The 17,960-nt window shown below is 41.3% G+C and overlaps 1 protein-coding gene across 1 annotated transcript in view; it reads right to left on the minus strand.

The window, feature by feature from the left end:
• Positions 1 to 17,960, minus strand: part of dct (dopachrome tautomerase) — a 40,120-nt gene that overhangs the window by 4,699 nt on the left and 17,461 nt on the right. Inside the window, exons 5-7 of the mRNA XM_060826539.1 lie at positions 17,759 to 17,938; positions 9,486 to 9,624; positions 924 to 1,125 (exon numbers count right to left, since the gene is read on the minus strand). Of these exons, the coding sequence (XP_060682522.1) occupies positions 924 to 1,125; positions 9,486 to 9,624; positions 17,759 to 17,938 (521 nt within the window). The remainder of the gene's footprint in view (positions 1 to 923; positions 1,126 to 9,485; positions 9,625 to 17,758; positions 17,939 to 17,960) is intronic.

Genomic DNA, 17,960 nt, shown 5'->3' on the forward strand with positions numbered 1-17,960 from the left:
ACGTTTCCTGTGTAGTAGCAGAATATCCAATGATTTACAGGACACTAAGAAGTTCAAAGGAACACAAGGATTTTGGGTGCTTGTCAACAGATCCCTGAAGGTGGCAAGATATGTTAATAGGATTGTTAAGAAGGCATACAAGATGCTTCTCTTTGTCATTCATAGCATAGAGTATCTTGGCAGGGAAATTATGCTGGAGCTTTAGAGAACCTTGGATAGGCTATAGCTGGAGTATTGCATTAGCTGTGATCACCATAGTACAAGAAAACGAGTGCACTGGAGCAGTTGGAGATGCAATTCACCAAGAGATTTTCTGGGATGGAGCTTTAGAGTAAAGAAGACGAAGGGAGACTTGATTGATGTGGATAAGATTATGAGGGGCATGAACAAGTGGGTAGGAAGTAGTTGTTCCACTTAGCTGATGGGTCAATGAGAAGGCAGCATCTTTTTAAAGTGAAAGGCAGGAGATCAAAAGAGAATTTGAGAAAACATATTTTCACTCAGAGGGTGGTGGGAATCTGAACTGCACTGCATGGAGGGTAGTTGAGGTGGGGAGCCTCAAAACCTTTAAAATATACTTGAATGTACACCTGAAATGTCATAAGATGTAAGGCAATGGGCCAAGTGCTTGAAAGTGGGCCTAGTGTAGATTTAGAATGGTATTTTGTCAATGCAGACTCGATGGACCGAAGGGTCTCTTTGCACTATATGATTCAATGATTCAGTTGTTCTCCCTCCCTTCCCATACCCCTAGTGAATATTGACACCAAACAATTTGCCTTTCAAATGAAACCAAGTAAATCTATTCTGCCTGCTGGCCAATAATGACTTTATATAGAGAAGGTCACAGTGCAAATCATATTTCTCTGCACTCAAGATGGGAGAAGAATGAAATAAAGTGAGAGACTGCTTTTACAACCTACCTGAAAATTCAATTTCATACGAATAACCAAGATCAGCTGATGATACAAACAGTTCCTCATTGGTCACAGGTGGATAAAATGGCACCATATTAGATTGCCTGTTGTGGCCAATCGGTGCCATCTCCTCTGGCCAAGAGCTCATTGCAGGGCTGTTTTGCTTCATCCACTCTTCAAAAACAGCATCAATAAAGGCATGGAGCACCTATTACGATGCAAAGTGAGTATTACAAAACGAATGAACAATCCTTCCAACCAATAGATCGTCTTCAGTTACTCCCAATCAAACTGTAAGCTTGAAATCAGGAAAAAGGTGAAAAAATGATAACATGCAGAGAAATTGTGAATAGATTATTTTACCACATAGATTGGATGTTGTTTGGAATAGTCATAAGCAGCTATATCATAGATTTAGGGTGCTCCTATGCTGCATGATCATTCTAATACCAGAAGATCTAAGTACTGCAAGCAGCATAGCTACAACTTTCAAAACACTTTGCATATTCACAAAATTCACTTTTGAGGGGAGGCAAAGAAATAATAGAACATCACTTGGCTACTAATCCAGAGGACAGGCTAATGTTCTGGGGGCATGTGTTTAAATCACACCACAGCAAATGACGGAATTTGAATTCAATAAAAAGTCTGAAATAAAAAGCTACTGTAATGAGACCAACTAACTGTCATTGGTTTTCGTAATAAAGGCAGCCCATCTGGCTCACTATTTCCATTCAGGGAAGGACCCACAATTTTTGCCTGTCTGGTCTGTTTGTGACCCCAGACCCACAGCAATGTGATTGACTCTTAACTGCTCTCTGAAAGTCACTCAGTTGTATCAAACTACCAAAGAGTCTAAAGGAAAGAAATAAACCAGTTAGACCATTTGGCATCTATCCGAGCACTGGGAATGACAATGCTCTGTCCACCCTACAAATTTGGCTTTACTAACAGCTGATGGCTAGTTCCAAAATTGGGAGAGCAGTCTCACAAACTAGGCAAGTAACAGCCTTACACTGTAATATTCATACTATCATACCTTACAAAGAATGTCCCAAGCACCACATGCATGGGTATATCATGCCCATTAACAGGACAGGCCCAGCAGAGGTGATGGCATGCAGATGGGAGAGGGCTACCCTGAAAGTCCTCAATATTAATCCTGAAGAAATCTTGTGGCATTAGGTCAAATATGAGGAATATGTTTTTCTGGTTATCACTATTGTCACCCATAGAGCAGTTTAAGAGTCAACCACAATGCTATGGGTCTGAAGTCACATGTTGGCCAGACATGTAAGAAGGCAGATTTCCTTCCCTGAATGGAATTAATGAATTAGATGGGTTATTTGTATCGTGAAAATCAATAATGGTTAGTTGGTCTCATTACAGTAGCTTTTTATTCCAGATATTTTATTGAATTCCAATTTTGTCATCTGCTGTGGTGTGAGTTAAATACGTGTTCCCAGAACATTAGTCTTGGCCTCTGAATCAGTGGGAAGAGGTGAAGGGACCAACAAAAGAGAAAAAAATTACTTGAACTCATCCACATCTGGATCTGATGGGTATCTATCTGTCAATCCATCGATGACAGTATCAGAAAAAGAACTGAATTCCAGAAATGAAATCAGATCCACTTCTCTTGACATCATGGCTATGTTTGACTGAGTGCGGAATCAAGGACCCCTAGCAAAATTAGAGTCAATGGGATCATGGGGAGAACCTCCACTGCTTGGAGTCATACCAGCACAATGAAAGGTGATTGTGATTTTTGGAGGTCAGTCATCACAGATCAAAGGAAATAGTGCCCAACCATCTTCAGCTGTTTTATCAATGGCCTTCCTCTTTCATAATGTCAGAAATAGAGATGTTCACTGATGACTGTACAGGATTCAATACCAGTTGTGACTCCTCTATGTCCAAAAACAGAAGGCACTCACAAATATCCAGGCTTTGGCTGAAAAGTGGCAAGTAACATTCCAGCCACACAAGTGTCAGGCAATGATCATCTCCAATGCTAGAGAATCCAACCATCACACATAAGACCATAAAAATTAGTCATTCGGCCCATCAAGTCTGCTTTGCCATTTGATCTTTGTTGATATGTTTCTCAACCCCATTCTCCTGCCTTCTTCCTGTAACCTTTGATCCCCTTAAATAATTAAGAACATATCCGTCTCTGTCTTACAAGTTCCACAAATTCACCTCCCTCTGACTAAAGAAATTCATCCTCATCTCAGTTCTAAAGGATTGCCCTTTCATTCTGAGGCCGTGCCCTCAGTTCCCAGTCATTCCTACTAGTGCACACATCTTCTCCATGTCCATACTATCCAGGCTTCTCAATATTCTATAAGTTTCACCGAGATCCCCCTCATCCTCTAAATTCTATCAAGAACAGATCCATAATCTATAACTGCTCCTTCAACAAGCCCTTCATTTCTGTGATCATTCTTGAGATCTCCTCTGGACCCCCTCCAAGGCTAGCACATCCCTCCTTAGATGCAGGGTCCAAAACTGCTCGCGGTCTTCCAAATGTGGTCTGACCATGCCTTAGGAGAAAGTGAGGACTGCAGATGCTGGCGATCAGCGCTGAAAATGTGTTGCTGGAAAAGCGCAACAGGTCAGGCAGCATCCAAGGAGCAGGAGAATCGACGTTTTGGTCATGAGCCCTTCTTCAGGAATGAGGAAAGTGTGCCAAGCAGGCTAAGATAAAAGATAGGAAGGAAGGACTTGGGGGAGGGGCGTTGGAAATGCGATAGGTATAAGGAGGTTAAGGTGAGGATGGTAAGGTGAGGGCGATAGGCTGGAGTGGGGGTGGGGGCGGAGAGGTCAGGAAGAAGATTGCAGGTTATGAAGGTGGTGCTGAAGTCATACAGCACAGAAACAGACGCTTTGATTTAGTTCATCCATGCTAACAAAATATCCTCAATTAATCTCATCCCATTTGCCAGAATTTGGCCCATATCCCTCTAACCTTTCCTATTCATGTACCCATCCAGATGTCTTTTAAATGTTGTCACTGTATCAGCCTCCACCACTTCCTCTGGCAGCTTGTTCCATACATGCACCAATCTCTGCATGAAAAAGTTGACCCCCTTAGGTTCCTTTCAAATTTTTCCTCGCTTACCTTTGACCTCTGCCCTCTGTTTCTGGACTTGCTTAGCCTGTGAAAAAGACCTTGGCTTCTCACACTATCCATGCCCCTCATGATTTTATAAACCTCTGTAAGGTCACCACTCTACTTCCAAAGCCCCAGGGGAAAGTAGCCCCAGTCTATTCAGCTCTCCCTATAGCTCAAACCCTCCAAACCATGCAACATCCTTGTAAATCATTTCTGCACCTTTTCAAGTTTTGCAACATTTTCCTATAGATCTTTTTCATGAAACTAATGTGCCAAGGAGAGGGCAGCAGTTATAGCTGAAGGTGAGGCTCAAGGTGCAAACCTTGTGACCACCCTATTTCGCCTTTCTGTCAAGACCCTGGTTCCAGATCAAATCAGGTCAAACCATCCTGACTGTAATTTCCCTCTAGTCTCAATACTGATGCCAGTGTCCTAACGAAATGGAATCCCACTTTCCCACACCACTCCTTTACCTATGTGTTTACATCCCTACTGTTCTTATTTCTTTGCCATTTTGCATGTGAACTAGTAATCCAGAGATTACAACCTTTCAAATCTTGGTTTTTAATTTTGTTCCGAATTCTTGATATTCCCCAAACAGGATGTCTTGCCATTTTGTTAGTACCAACATGGACCATAACAACTGGACTACCCCCTTTCTTCACCAGTATCTTTCAGGCTGACTCAGGATGTCCTTCAGCTGGGCAACAGCTGGGCAAGCAGGACTCTCGATCCCGCTCATGAAGGATCCTATCTGACCTCAAATTATCAAATTCCCCACCACTATCAACTTTTCTATGTGCACCTTTCACTTGAATTGCTTCTTAGAATACAGTTTAACCATCCTGTCTGCAGACTTTCTTCATCCATACAGGTAGCAACTATCTCATACCTATTGAAAAAAAATCAAAACCTGAGGCAGTTCCAATGCTACATATAGGATCCCTCTCTCTGCCTCACTTGTTGTCAGACCCTTCTAAATTGATCAGTGACCAAATTTGAAATATTTAAGCCAAAGGGTGTGACTACCTGGAACATAGAATATTCTCAAAGGGGAGAGGAACCATCATGAGGTCATTATACACATTGGAACTAATAACATAGGAAGGGAAAAGGATGAGATTCCGGAGGAAGAAAATGGGAAGTTAAGTCGGAATTTCAAAAGGAATTCTTCGAGGGTAGTGATGTCTGCATTATTCCCAGGGCAACAAGTTAGTAAAGGTAAGAATAGGAGGATAGAGCAGATGAATGCGTGGTTGAGGAGCTGACGCAAGGGAGAAGGGTTCACATTTTTGGATCATTGGAATCTCTCTGGGATAGAAGTGACCAGTATAAGAAGGATGGATTGCACTTGAATCGGAAGGGGACTAATATACTGGAAGCAAAATTTGGTGGAGCTGCTCGGGAGGATTTTAACTAGTAAGGTGGGTGGATGGGATCCGGGGAGATACTGAGGAAAGGGATCAGTCTGAGACTGTACAGTTGGAAAAAAAGCAAGTCAAACAGTCAGGGAAGGTAGGAACAAAGCAGAGAATGAGATAGGACTGATAAATTAAACTGCATTTATTTCAATGCAAGAGTTCTGACAGGGAAGGCAGATGAGCTCAGGGCATGGAAAGAAACATAGAATTGGGATTTCATAACAATTACAGAGACATGGCTCAGGGATGGACAGGACTGGCAGCTTAATGTTCCAGGATAGAATTGCTTTGGTAAGGATAGAAAGGGAGCAAAAGAATTTTGATAAGGAATAGCATTATAGCTGTATTTAGGGAGGGTATTCCTTTATTCCCGAGGAAGGATTTATGCCTGAAACATCGAATCTCCTGTTCCTCGGATGCTCCCTGAACTTCTGTGCTTTTCCAGTGCCACAATTTTTGACTCTGGATTTCTATCATCTGCAGTCTTCACTTTCTCCTGTTCCTTGGAATATGCCCAATAAGGTTATTTAGCTGGAAGTGGAAATTAAGAAAGGGATGATCACCTTATTGGGATTGTACTATAGATCATCCAATAGTCAGCGGGAAACAAAGAAACAAATTGGTAAGGAGATCTCAGTTATCTGTAAGAGTGGTTATAGTAGGGGATTTTAACTTTCCAAACATAGACTGGGACTGCCATAGTGTTAAGGGTTCAGATGGAAAGGAATTTGTTAAGTGTGTACAAGAAAATGTTCTGATTCAGTAGTGAATGTACCTACTACAGAAAGTGCAAAATTTGAACTACTCTTGGTAAATAAGTGAGGGGTCAGTGAGGGTACACTTAGGGGCAGATTCCATAATTCTATCAGTTGCAAAATAGTGATGGAAAAGGATAGACCAGATCTAAAAGTTAAAGTTCTAACTTGGAGGAAGGCCAATTTTGATGGAAATAGGCAAGAACTTTCAAACGTTGATTCAAAGCGGAAGTTCACAGATAAAGGAACGACTAGAAAATAGGGAGACTTCAAAGATGAGATAATGAGAGTCCAGAGACAGTGTGTTCCCATTAGAGTGAAAGGCGAGGCTTGTAGGTGAAGGGAATGCTGGATGACTGGAGAAATTGAAGTTTTGGTCAAGGAAAAGAAGGAAGCATATGTCAGTTACAGACAGGATAGATCGAGTGAATCCTTAGAAGAACATAAAGGCAATAGAAGTGTACTTAAGGGGGAAATCAGGAGGGCAAAAATGGGACATGTAATAGCTTTGGCAAATAGGGTTAACAAGGATCCACAGGGAATTTATAAATACATTAAAGTCAAAAGGGTAACTAGGGAGAAAACAGCCTTTCAAAGATCAGCAAGGCACCCCATGTGTGGAACTGGAGGAGATGGGGGAGATACTAAATGGGTATTTTGCATCAGTGCTTACTGTGGAGAAGAACATGGAAGATGCCAAAGGAAGAGGTGCTGGGTGTCTTAAAATGCATCAAAGTTTATAAATGCCCATGACCTGATCAGATATACCCGAGAACTCTGTGGAAAGCTAAGAAAGTGATTGCTGTGCCCTTTGCTGAGATATTTGTATCATCGATAGTCACAAGTGAGTTGCCAGAAGACTGAAGGTTGGCTAATGTAGTGCCACTATTTAAGAAAAGTGGTAAGAAAAAGCCAGGGAACTATAGACCAGTGAACCTGACATGGATGGTGTGCACGAGCTGAAAATGTGTTGCTGGTTAAAGCACAGCAGGTCAGGCAGCATCCAAGGAACAGGAAATTCGACGTTTCGGGCCAGAGCCCTTCATCAGGAATTGATGGTGGGCACGTTCTTTGAGGGAGGCCTGAGGGACAGCAGTTACTTGTATTTGGAAAAGCAAGGCTGATTAGGGATAGTCAACATGGCTTTGTGTGTGGGAAATCATGTCTCACGAACTTGATTGAATTTTTGAAGACAAAACAAAGAAGATTGATCAGGGCAGAGTAGTGGATGTGATCTATAGAGACTTCAGTAAGGCATTTGACAAGGTTCCTCATGGGAGACTGGTTAGCAAGTTAGATCTCATGAAATACAGGGAGAACTAGCCATATGGATACAGAACTGGTTCAAAAGTAGAAGACAAAGGGTAATGGTGGTGGAGGGTTGCTTTTCAGACTGGAGGCCTGTGACTAGTGGTGTACCACAAGGATCGGTGCTGGATCCACTACTTTTCATCATTTATATAAATAATTTGGATATAAATATAGGAGGTATAGTTAGTAAGTTTACAGATGACACCAAAATTGGAGGTGTAGTTGACAGCGAAGAAGGTTACCTCAGAGTACAACGGGATCTTGATCAGATGGGCCGATGGGCCGAGGAGTGGCAGATGGAGGTTTATTCAGATAAATGCGAGGTGCTGCATTTCGGAAAAGCAAATCTTTGCCGGACTTACACACTTAATCCTAGGGAGTTTTGCTGAACAAAGAGACCTTGGAATGCAGATTCGTAGTTCCGTGAAATTAGAGTCACAGGTAGATAGGATAATGAAGAAGATGTTTTGTATGCTTTGCTTTATTAGTCAGAGCATTGAGTACAGGATTTGGGAGGTCATGTTGCGGCTGTACAGGACATTGGTTAGGCCACGTTTGGAATACTGTATATACTGGTCACCCTCCTGTAGCAAGGGTGTTGTGAAACTTGAAAGGGTTCAAAAAAGATTTACAAGGATGTTGCCAGGGTTGGAAGGTTTGAGCTATAGGGAGAGGTTGAATAGGCTGGACCTGTTTCATTGGAGCATCAGAGGCTGAGGGGTGACCTTTAGAGGTTTATAAAATCATGAGAGAGATGGATGGGGTAAAAGACAAGGCATTTTCCCTGTGGTGGGGGAGTCCAGAACTAGAGGGCATAGGTTTAGGATGAGAGGGGAACTGTATAAAAGGGACCTAAGGGACAACCTTTTCACACAGATTAAATGAGCTACCAGAGGAAGTGGTGGAAGCTGGTACAATAACAACATTTAAACAGGATCTGGATGTGTTTAGAGGAATATGGACCAAGTGCTGGCAAATGGGACTGGATTAATTTAAGACATCTGGTTGCTATGGACAAATTGGACTGAAGGGTCTGTTTCCATGCTGTACACCTCTATGACTCTATAATTAGAATTAGATTTTATTGTCATGTGTACTCACGTTCAGAAGTAGATAAGTACAGTCAAAAACATACAATATCACCATTTCCAATATCATCATAAGTACAAAATCTTAGGCACATAGTAGAAAAATAAAGAAACAAAGTTGAAAGTTAAACATTACAGTTATACGTACTGTGACTACAATAATACCTCAGAGGTTGGGAATTCAGCAGCGAGTAACTCACCTCCTGGCTCCCTAAAGCCTGTCCATCCCTTATATGGCACAAGTCAGGAGTGTTTTGGAATATTCTCCACTTGCGTGGACGACTGTAGCTCTAACAAAACTCAAGTAGCTTAACTTCATTCAGGACAAAGCAGCCTGCTTGATTGGGATGTCATCCATGAACATTCATTCCCCCCACCAATGACATTTAATAGCAGCTGTGTGTACTTCTACGAGAGGCACTGCTGAAATTCAGCAAAGATTGTGAGATAGCACCTTCCAAATCCATTGCCACTTCCATCTAGGAGGACAAGCTCAGCAGATAAATAGGAATATGACCACCATAAGCTTTTTCCAAGCCACTCACCATCCTGACTTGGAAAATATTATTCCTTCACTGCCACTGGGTCAAAATCTTAGAGCTCCCTTGCTAACAGCATTGTGGGTCTGCCACGGCATGTGGACTGCAGCATTTCAAGAAAACAGATCACCTCGACATTCTCAAGGGTTACCAAGGATGGGCAATAAATGCTGGCCCAGTCAGCAATGCTCACATCCCACGTGTGAATATGAATAAGCACAAATAAAAAGCCAAACAATGTTTTAACACACTGTGATTTTCTATGTAAAGTTTTTAAAGTTAATGCTATGTAGGAAGCATAGCACTGCAATCATTTTTCATCAGTTGAACACATACCACAAAAAGTGGATCATTTGCTGCAGAGTGGGGAAATCCATTTGTTCCATTCAAAAAAGAATGAACCAGATTGTGAAGACTTTGAACTTTGCCAGTGCCTGAGTGGCCATCGGGTGTATTAAATCCTTCAAGTGCATTTCTGAAAGAGAAAGTGGGTCACACTTAAAGAACAGTAGTTCAAATTTGATAAATGTATGGGCAGTTGAAAATCCCAATAATTCGAGGACTGTGTAACTAATCAATTTGAACTGAATAAGTTTGCGTTTCTTTTTATTAATAGAGAGGAATGTGTGGAGAGGATGAAGAGCATTGTAAAACAATGAGTTCAACATTAAAGTATTACAGTGGCACAGTAAGGTCTTAGACTTGCAATTAAAAGCTTTAAAATCAGTTTTACGTAACATAGTTTTTCATTCATGTCATCTGAGATTTTCATAATGGTATTAATTAGATTTCCTGCAATGCATCTAACCAATAACCCCATACATGGTACCTAAAGTGGAGCTCTAAGGAGGAAGATTTAATATTTTTCCAGTCTCTAAGAACATTCTCAAATGTTATTGGACAAACTTGAGAATTAACCTTTCTGAACCAAATATTGTGCACCTAGCAATTTAGCTTGAGTTGCCTGCATTCTAACATAAGTAGCTGAGAGATTAACTCCTTTTAACTTTCCTCCTCCAATTTTAATCCTTTTCTTTAGTCGGTCATCTGTCTGTTAGTGATTTGATTGTTCAAGATTTATTGCATTCTAATGGTTTCATTTTAGATAGTTATTCCTTGATGTTTCTGAAAACTCCACAAAGCACAATTGGAAACAGCTTTTAAAAGGTATTTCAGAAAGTAACTAAGTATTGACAGTAAATTGCCCCTCCTGACCCTCTCCTAACATCAAAGCTTTCAATATTTATATAATCCTTCTGATTGTTACAAATAGTTTTGCACAATGAAAATCCTAACATTAGGAAATACGTCCTAGGGATGGTGATTTAACTGGACTGACTAATGATCTTAGTACCCTTCTTCTGTAACATCCTTTTGGAAAGGGAATCTATCATTTTTACTTGGTTGGGCCTACACGAGACTCGAGTCAAACAATTGGTTCAATTTCCAACTTAGCAAATGACGTAGTTTTCCCAAATCACTGCAGAAAAATCACATGACAATAAAACCAGGTAGCTAACCCAGAAACAATCTATGCACTTGGAGCAATAATATACCCATCCAATCTATTCTGCAAAGTCCTCCTCACTAAAATTGCCAAATCCAGAGAACTATCTGACAGGCTCATCAGGCATTGTACTACTGAACAAATCAATTATTGCTGTCAATGTCTACAGCTCCGCCATCACCTTCCTTGGATATGCACTGCCCCACTGGTACAGTAGTATATCTACCAAGGGGAAATCAGCTTCCAAATTCTCAACATTGTCTCTGGACCCTATGAACACACATTGCATCAGGTTAGACATAGGCAATGAAATATCCCGCTGACTACCAAATACCTCACAACCCCTCTGTGTTGAACACCACTTTGAGAAAAACTAAGGTTGACAAGGGTGAAGAATCCACTCAGGGTGAGGGTTTTCAATGTCTAGCACTAATATTGAGAGCACCATCACTGACCGGGCTGATCAAGTTATGAAGGATATTTTCCCCAGATTGGGCTTTCCAGAGGTGGACATGGGACTAAGATGAGGGGAAATATACTTGAACTCATCCTCACCAATCTGCCTGTCACTGATGCATATGTCCATCATCGTACTCATAGGTGTGACTTCTGTACAATCTTTCAACAGAAAAAACTCTGTTTTTACATTGAGGATACTTTTATTGTGTTGTGAGGCATTAACACTGAGCTAAATGTAATAGATAAAGGCTGCATTCCAGGGATATTATGACAGTGATAGCACTTGACATCAAGGACACAGTATGACATCAAAGGAGTCCAAGTAAAACTGGAATCTGTGGGAATCATGGGGCAAACTTTCCACTGGCACATAGGAAGGTCATTATGATTATCGGAGATCAGTCATCTCAGCTCCAGGATATATCTACAGGAGCTCCCCAGGTTCCTATGACTAATCATTTTCAGCTGCATCATCAATGACCTTCCCTCTATCATAAGGTCAGAAGTGGGGGTGCTTGCCAATGATTGCACAATGATCAGCATCAATTACGACTCCTCAGATATTGATGTAATCCACGTGCATATGCAACAAGACCTGGGCAACAACCAGGCTTGGGCTGATAAGTGGCAAATAACACTTACACCACACAAATACCAGGCAATGACCATCTCCAGTAAAATGCAATCTAACTTTCATCCTTGATAGTCACTAGTGTTACCATCACTGAATTCCTCACTCTCAACATCATGGGGGTTACATTCACCAAAAACTCAACTCTAAAACAGCAAGTCAGAGGCTAGTATCGAGTAACTCACCTCCTTACTCCCCAAAGCCTGTCCACCATCTACAGGGCTCACATCAGTATGATGGCATGATCCCCACTTGCATAGAGAAGTACAGCTCCAACAATGTTCAAAAGGTTTGACACTATCCAGGTAAAAGCAGCCACTTGATTGTCACCGCATCCACAAACATTCTCTTCCCTCCACCACCAACACTCAGTAGCCACAGTATGTACTATGTATAAAATGCGTTGCAGAAATTCAGTAAATATCCTGAGATAGCACCTGCGAAGTCCATGACTACTTTCATCTAAGAAGGACAAGAGCAGGCGATACATGAGACTATCACCACCTGTAAGTTCCCCCTTGAAGCCCCATCATGAATTAAAAACATGTCACCATTCTTTCACAGCCGCAGGGTCAAAATTCTGGAATTCCCTCCCTAAGAGTATTATGTGAATACCAATAGCACATGGACTGCAGCAATTCAAGATGGCACCTCATCACCACCTTCCCAAGTGGAACTAGAGATGGGCAAGAAATGCTAGTGCCATCAACGATGTCCATCTCCCATGAAAGAATAAAAAATGTGACAACTGATCTAGTAACTCAAAACTGGAAACCCATGAGGTGCGACGGGTCTTCAGAATTATATTCAAACACAAGCTACAAATTCAAGGCCCAGCATATTCCCCACTCGACCCTTACCACCAAAACAGGGAATCAAGCCGGGGTGGAGTGCATGCCAGGAGCACTGCTGCACTGATCTGAAAAATGAGGTCACAGGACAACTTGGATGCTAAAAAGTGTAAGTGGCTTGCAATAGGCAAGTAATGTGGTAACTACCAACCAAATCAAAGCTCTACTGCTGTGAATGATGGTGGACAATTAAACAATTAACAGGAGAAGGATGCTTCACAAATACCCGTCTTAAACAATGGGAAGCCCAGCACATCAGCAGAAAGAACAAGACTGAAGCATTTGCATTCTTCTTCAGCCAAAAGTATCAATAGAATAATTGATCTCCAATTTCTCTTTAGGCTACTGACTCCCGGGTAGGTGACAGCCTAGTGGTATTATCACTGGACTATTAATTCATAGACGCAAACAATATTCTGGGGGTCCTGGGTTCGAGTCCTGCCACGGTAGATGGTGGAATTTGAAACCAACAAAAAAAAATCTGGAATTAAGAGACTAATGCTGACCATGAATTCACTGTCAATTGTCAGGAAAAACCTCACCTGAGTCACTAATACCCTTTTAGGGACAAAAACTGCCAACCTTACCTGGTTTGGTCACCAGGTGACTCCAGACCACAGTGATGTGGTTGACTCTTAAGTGCCCTCTGGGCAAATAGGGACAGGTAATAAATACTGGTCCAGCCAGTGAGGCCCATATCCCATGAGTAAATTAAAAAAGAGCTACAGTGCCAGTCTTCAGCATTACAATTCACTCACTCCACATGGTATAAGACATGTGGGTGGCATGGTGCCACAGTGGTTAGCACTGCTACCTCACAGTGTTAGAGACCTGCATTCAATTCCCACCTCAGGCAAATGTCTGTGTGGAGTTTGCACATTCTCCCTGTGTCTGTGTGGGTTTCCTCCAGGTGCTCCGGTTTCCTCCCACAGTTCAAAAACGTGCAGGTTAGATGAATTGGCCATGCTAAATTGCCCGTAGTGTTTGGTGAAGGGGTAAATGTAGGGGAATGGGTTTGGGTGGGTTGCTCTTCGGAGGGTTGGTGTGAACTTGTTGGGCTGAAGGGCCTGTTTCCACACTGTATGCAATCTAATCTAAATGGCTGAAGGCATAGAATACTTATAGTTTTGGATCCAGTCACTATCCTGGCAGGAGAACTGAAAGCTTATGCTCTGGAACCATCTAGCTGTTCCAGTACAGCTATAAAATTAGCAATGTGAAAATTTGCCCAATTACATCCTGGCCACAAAGAACAGGTCAAATTCAAATTCAACAGGTCAATTATCACCCTATCACCCTATTCTCAATCATCAGGAAGTGATAGAAGAACTAATCAATGGTACTATCAACTGCCTTTACACTGAAATAACCACTTTACTAGTGTCAGCTATTCAGGTTTTTGTCCCTTCCTCACAACCTTGGCCCAAAGATGACAGAAACAGCCAAATTCGAGAGGTGTGGTGAGCACGACTGCCCAGACATTGAAGTGGAAATCAACAAATGTGATATCAAGAAGCAAAATTGGAGTCAATGGGAATTTGAGAAAATTCTCCACTGGTTGCAATTCCACCAGGAAGACAGTCTTGTATGTTGAAGGCAAAACATCTTTACTTCAGAACATTACCAAAAGCATTTCTCAGGGTGATGTCCTCGGTCCAACCACCTTCAGCTGCTTCATCAATAACTTTTCTTCCATCATAAAGTCAGAAATAGGAATGTTACAGAAAATTGCACAATGTTAGCAGCATTTGTGACTTCTCAGATACTTAAACAATTCAGGGCTATCTACAGCAGCAACTGGCTTGGGCTGACAAAGTCACTTGCTAATGGTCTGCTCTCTTTTATTATTGTTTCACCATGCACAGTTGTATAGGTTCCTAATTAGAGTTATAAGCTATGGCATGAGGGTACTGACTTTGCCATTCAGTAGCCAGTCTTTGACTAGCCATGATGGTTCAAATAATAATGCAACAAAGGACTTCTACAGAACAAACTGTTGCCAGGAGATGGTCATCCACCTGCACTCTTTGTTACACACTACAGAAACATGACATCTTTCAGCTGAGTTCAGATGAGAAACAGGAAAGATTATATGTGTACAGGGCAATGGAACACAGCATTTTGAAGAAGCTGCCAAGCTGTGCAAACCTTGCATTGATTCTGCCCACACAGCTCTCTCAGGAAGAAATAAGATCATGTTTCATCATTTGACTTGTTGTTTACAGCAAAGTACTGCAAACATAAGATGCAAACATAGATTCATAGGGTCATCCAGCATGGAAACAGATCCAACTCATTCATGATGACCAGGTTTCCCAAACAAAACTAGTCACGTTTGCCCCTGCCTGGCCAAATGTCTCTAAATGTTTCATAGGCATACTAAAGGACTTTCCAATTGCAAATGAGAAGAAAATAACGTAATTGCTCAATCAAGATGCCTGGACATCACAGAGGAATGCACTGGAACCTTAATATCCAAGACTTGCAACCAAATCAGAGACAGGAAGGGTAGGACAGACCAACCCAGGCAATACCTGCTACATGACTTGCTACATTCAGGCCCTTTTCATGGCTTCTGAGTAGGTATCGGAATAGCCTGCAATATTGATGACTTTGACTGTGAATGTTGCTTCAATTGATGACCATTCATATGCTTTAGCTGTGTAAATTTTATATATGTATATATATATATATATAAAAGTAATTTGGTTGTTAGGCCACATATGATTAAGTTTTTTGAAGAAGTAATGAAGAGGATTGATGAGGGCAGAGCAGTGTACGTGATCTATATGGACTTCAGTAAGGCGGTCAACAAGATTCCTCATGGTAGACTAGTTAGCAAGGTTCTATCACATGAAATACAGGGAGAGCTGGATTTGGATACAGAACTGGCTCAAAAATAAAAGACAGAAGGTTGTGGTGGACAGTTGCCTTTCAGACTGGAGGCCTGTGACCAGTGGTGTGCCACAAGGATTTGTATTTGGTCCATTGCTTTTCGTCATTTATAAAAATGATTTGGATGCGAACATAAGTGGTATGGTTAGTACGCTTGCAGATGACATGAAAATTGGAGAAGAAGGTTACCGCAGAGTACAATGAGATATTGATCAGATGGGCCAATTGGCCTGAGGAGTGTCAGATGGAGTTTCATTTAAATAAATGTGAGGTGCTGCACTTTGGAAAGGCAAATCAAGGGAGGACTTATACGCTTATCGTTAAGGTCCTGGAGAGTGTTGCTGAACAAAGAGACCTTGGAGTGGAGTTCATAGTTCTTTGAAATTGGAGTCACAGGTGACAGGATAGTGAAGAAGGTGTTTAGTATGCTGTCCTTTATTGGTCAGTGCATTGAGTATAGGAACTGGGAGGTCATGTTGCGACTAAGCAGGGCATTAGCTAGGCCACTTTTGGAATATTTGTGTGCAATTCTGTTCTCCCTGTAATAGGAAGAATGTTGTGAAACGTGAAAGTGTTCACAAAAATTTACTAGGATATTGCCAGGGTTTGAAGGGCTTGAGCTGTAGGGAGAGGTAGAATAGACTTGGGCTATTTCCCCTGGAGTATGAAAGTCTGAGGGGTGACCTTACAGCGGTTTATAAAAATCATAAGGGACATAGATAGGCTAAGTCAACACGGTCTTTCCTCAAGATGGAAAAACCCAAAAGTAGAGCGTATAGTTTCTGTGCTGTACATCTCTATGACTCAATACTCTGGATTGAAGGTGAGAGGGAAAAGACTTAAAGGGGACTAGTGAAGCAGTTGAGGCTGCCTGAGTGAATGTTTTTAAGGCAAAGATAGGTTTTTGAACAGCAGAGAAATTAAGGATTACGGTGAGCAGGAGGCTAAGTAGAGAAGAGTCCATGAAATGATCAGCCATGATCTTATTGAATGGCAGAGCAGTCTCAAGGGACCAGATGACCTACTTCTGATCCGATAGGTGAAAGGGGAGGCAAGGAGAGGGGGAGGGGGAGACAGGGAAGGGGCTAAGTCAAAATGTTGTCATTTGCTTCTTGGATCTTCAAGGAACTACATCAAATTCAGTTTACAAATCAATTAAGAATTCTCTTCAAGGTTTACCTCAATCAGAAGTGCATATAGTTCCTTGAAAGAGGAATTTCCCTTTTGTCAGACATCCATTCTGAGCAACCATCAGCTTAATTGAAGACAGCCATCCTCAAGTCTTTCTGGCCACATTATCTTAAAGCTTCATTTTTTTCTGCTGCCAATAAATCTACATTCTAACATTACTCCCTTGAAGAGATTCTCTGATCTGCTATATTTTTGACAGGTGTACAAAAATTCCATGATTCTGCATTACTCAAAGAATAAGTTAAACTTAAAACATATATTAAATTTATATTTTTCAGAAGAGGGAATGAAAGCCATATTTAAACGTTAATCTGTTTAAAGTTCTGAAGCTCAAAAATCCAGTCGATGAGTTTCAGTTGAGAAGAGAAAACTAGCTAGTTAAATAAACTAATTAAGTTATGGAATAATATCAAATTACCTCAGATCAAGCAGAAGTGAAATATTTTCTTTTCCATTAATAGCACATCACATTAGGAGGCAATCTACCCAATTCACCCACCTTTTCTTCAGATCAGATCATGACGAGATAGCTTAACTTTCCATAGGATTCAAATTTGGAAGCACTGTTACTATTGCAAGTCAAAAATACTTTAACAAGCAAAATCCTATGAACAGAATTGGCCAATGGTTGACCTCAATTCTAATTAATGTTGTATTCAATGTCAGGCTTAGAGTGGGGACTTCAATTGAACAATGTATACTGATTCATGAACTTCATGATTCTGCTATTTTGCAGAATGGTGGCAGTCCTTAGAAGTGTGTGCACAATTTCCTTTTCCAAGATGTCAGTTTGCACACTTCCATCGAAAGTAAACATGTTTGAGTACATTTTCAAGTCTTAGTTGATGCATAAAAAAGAACAGACATGCCCCAACCCAACAGAACCCCTCAAAATGTTGAGTGATCACAGCCAGGATTTGCCATGGACATTCGACCAATTGCCACTTTGTGAGATGTAAGATAAGCTCTTGCACACCTTCAACTTCCTTAAACATTGCTCTTTTTGTGAAGTTTTCATTCAGTATGGAATGACAGATTAACAGTTACTTGCCCTTTCAAGAGCATGTTTACCTACCTGAAACTAAAATTAGAATTCTGGAAATAAGGTGGTGTATCAAATTCTTCAATAGACATACACTGGCGAACATCCTCCATGCTTGGCAATTGGACCCCGCTCTTTCCCAAGAAGGCCCTCCTTATTGGACCTTCATTTGTTCCGTTGCAGAGAGTGACCAAGCGGTTATAATCATCCAAACTACAAATTATATATGAAAACC

The sequence above is a fragment of the Hemiscyllium ocellatum genome, chromosome 6, assembly GCF_020745735.1.
Source record: "Hemiscyllium ocellatum isolate sHemOce1 chromosome 6, sHemOce1.pat.X.cur, whole genome shotgun sequence".
In the NCBI taxonomy this organism is placed as follows: Eukaryota; Metazoa; Chordata; class Chondrichthyes; order Orectolobiformes; family Hemiscylliidae; genus Hemiscyllium; species Hemiscyllium ocellatum.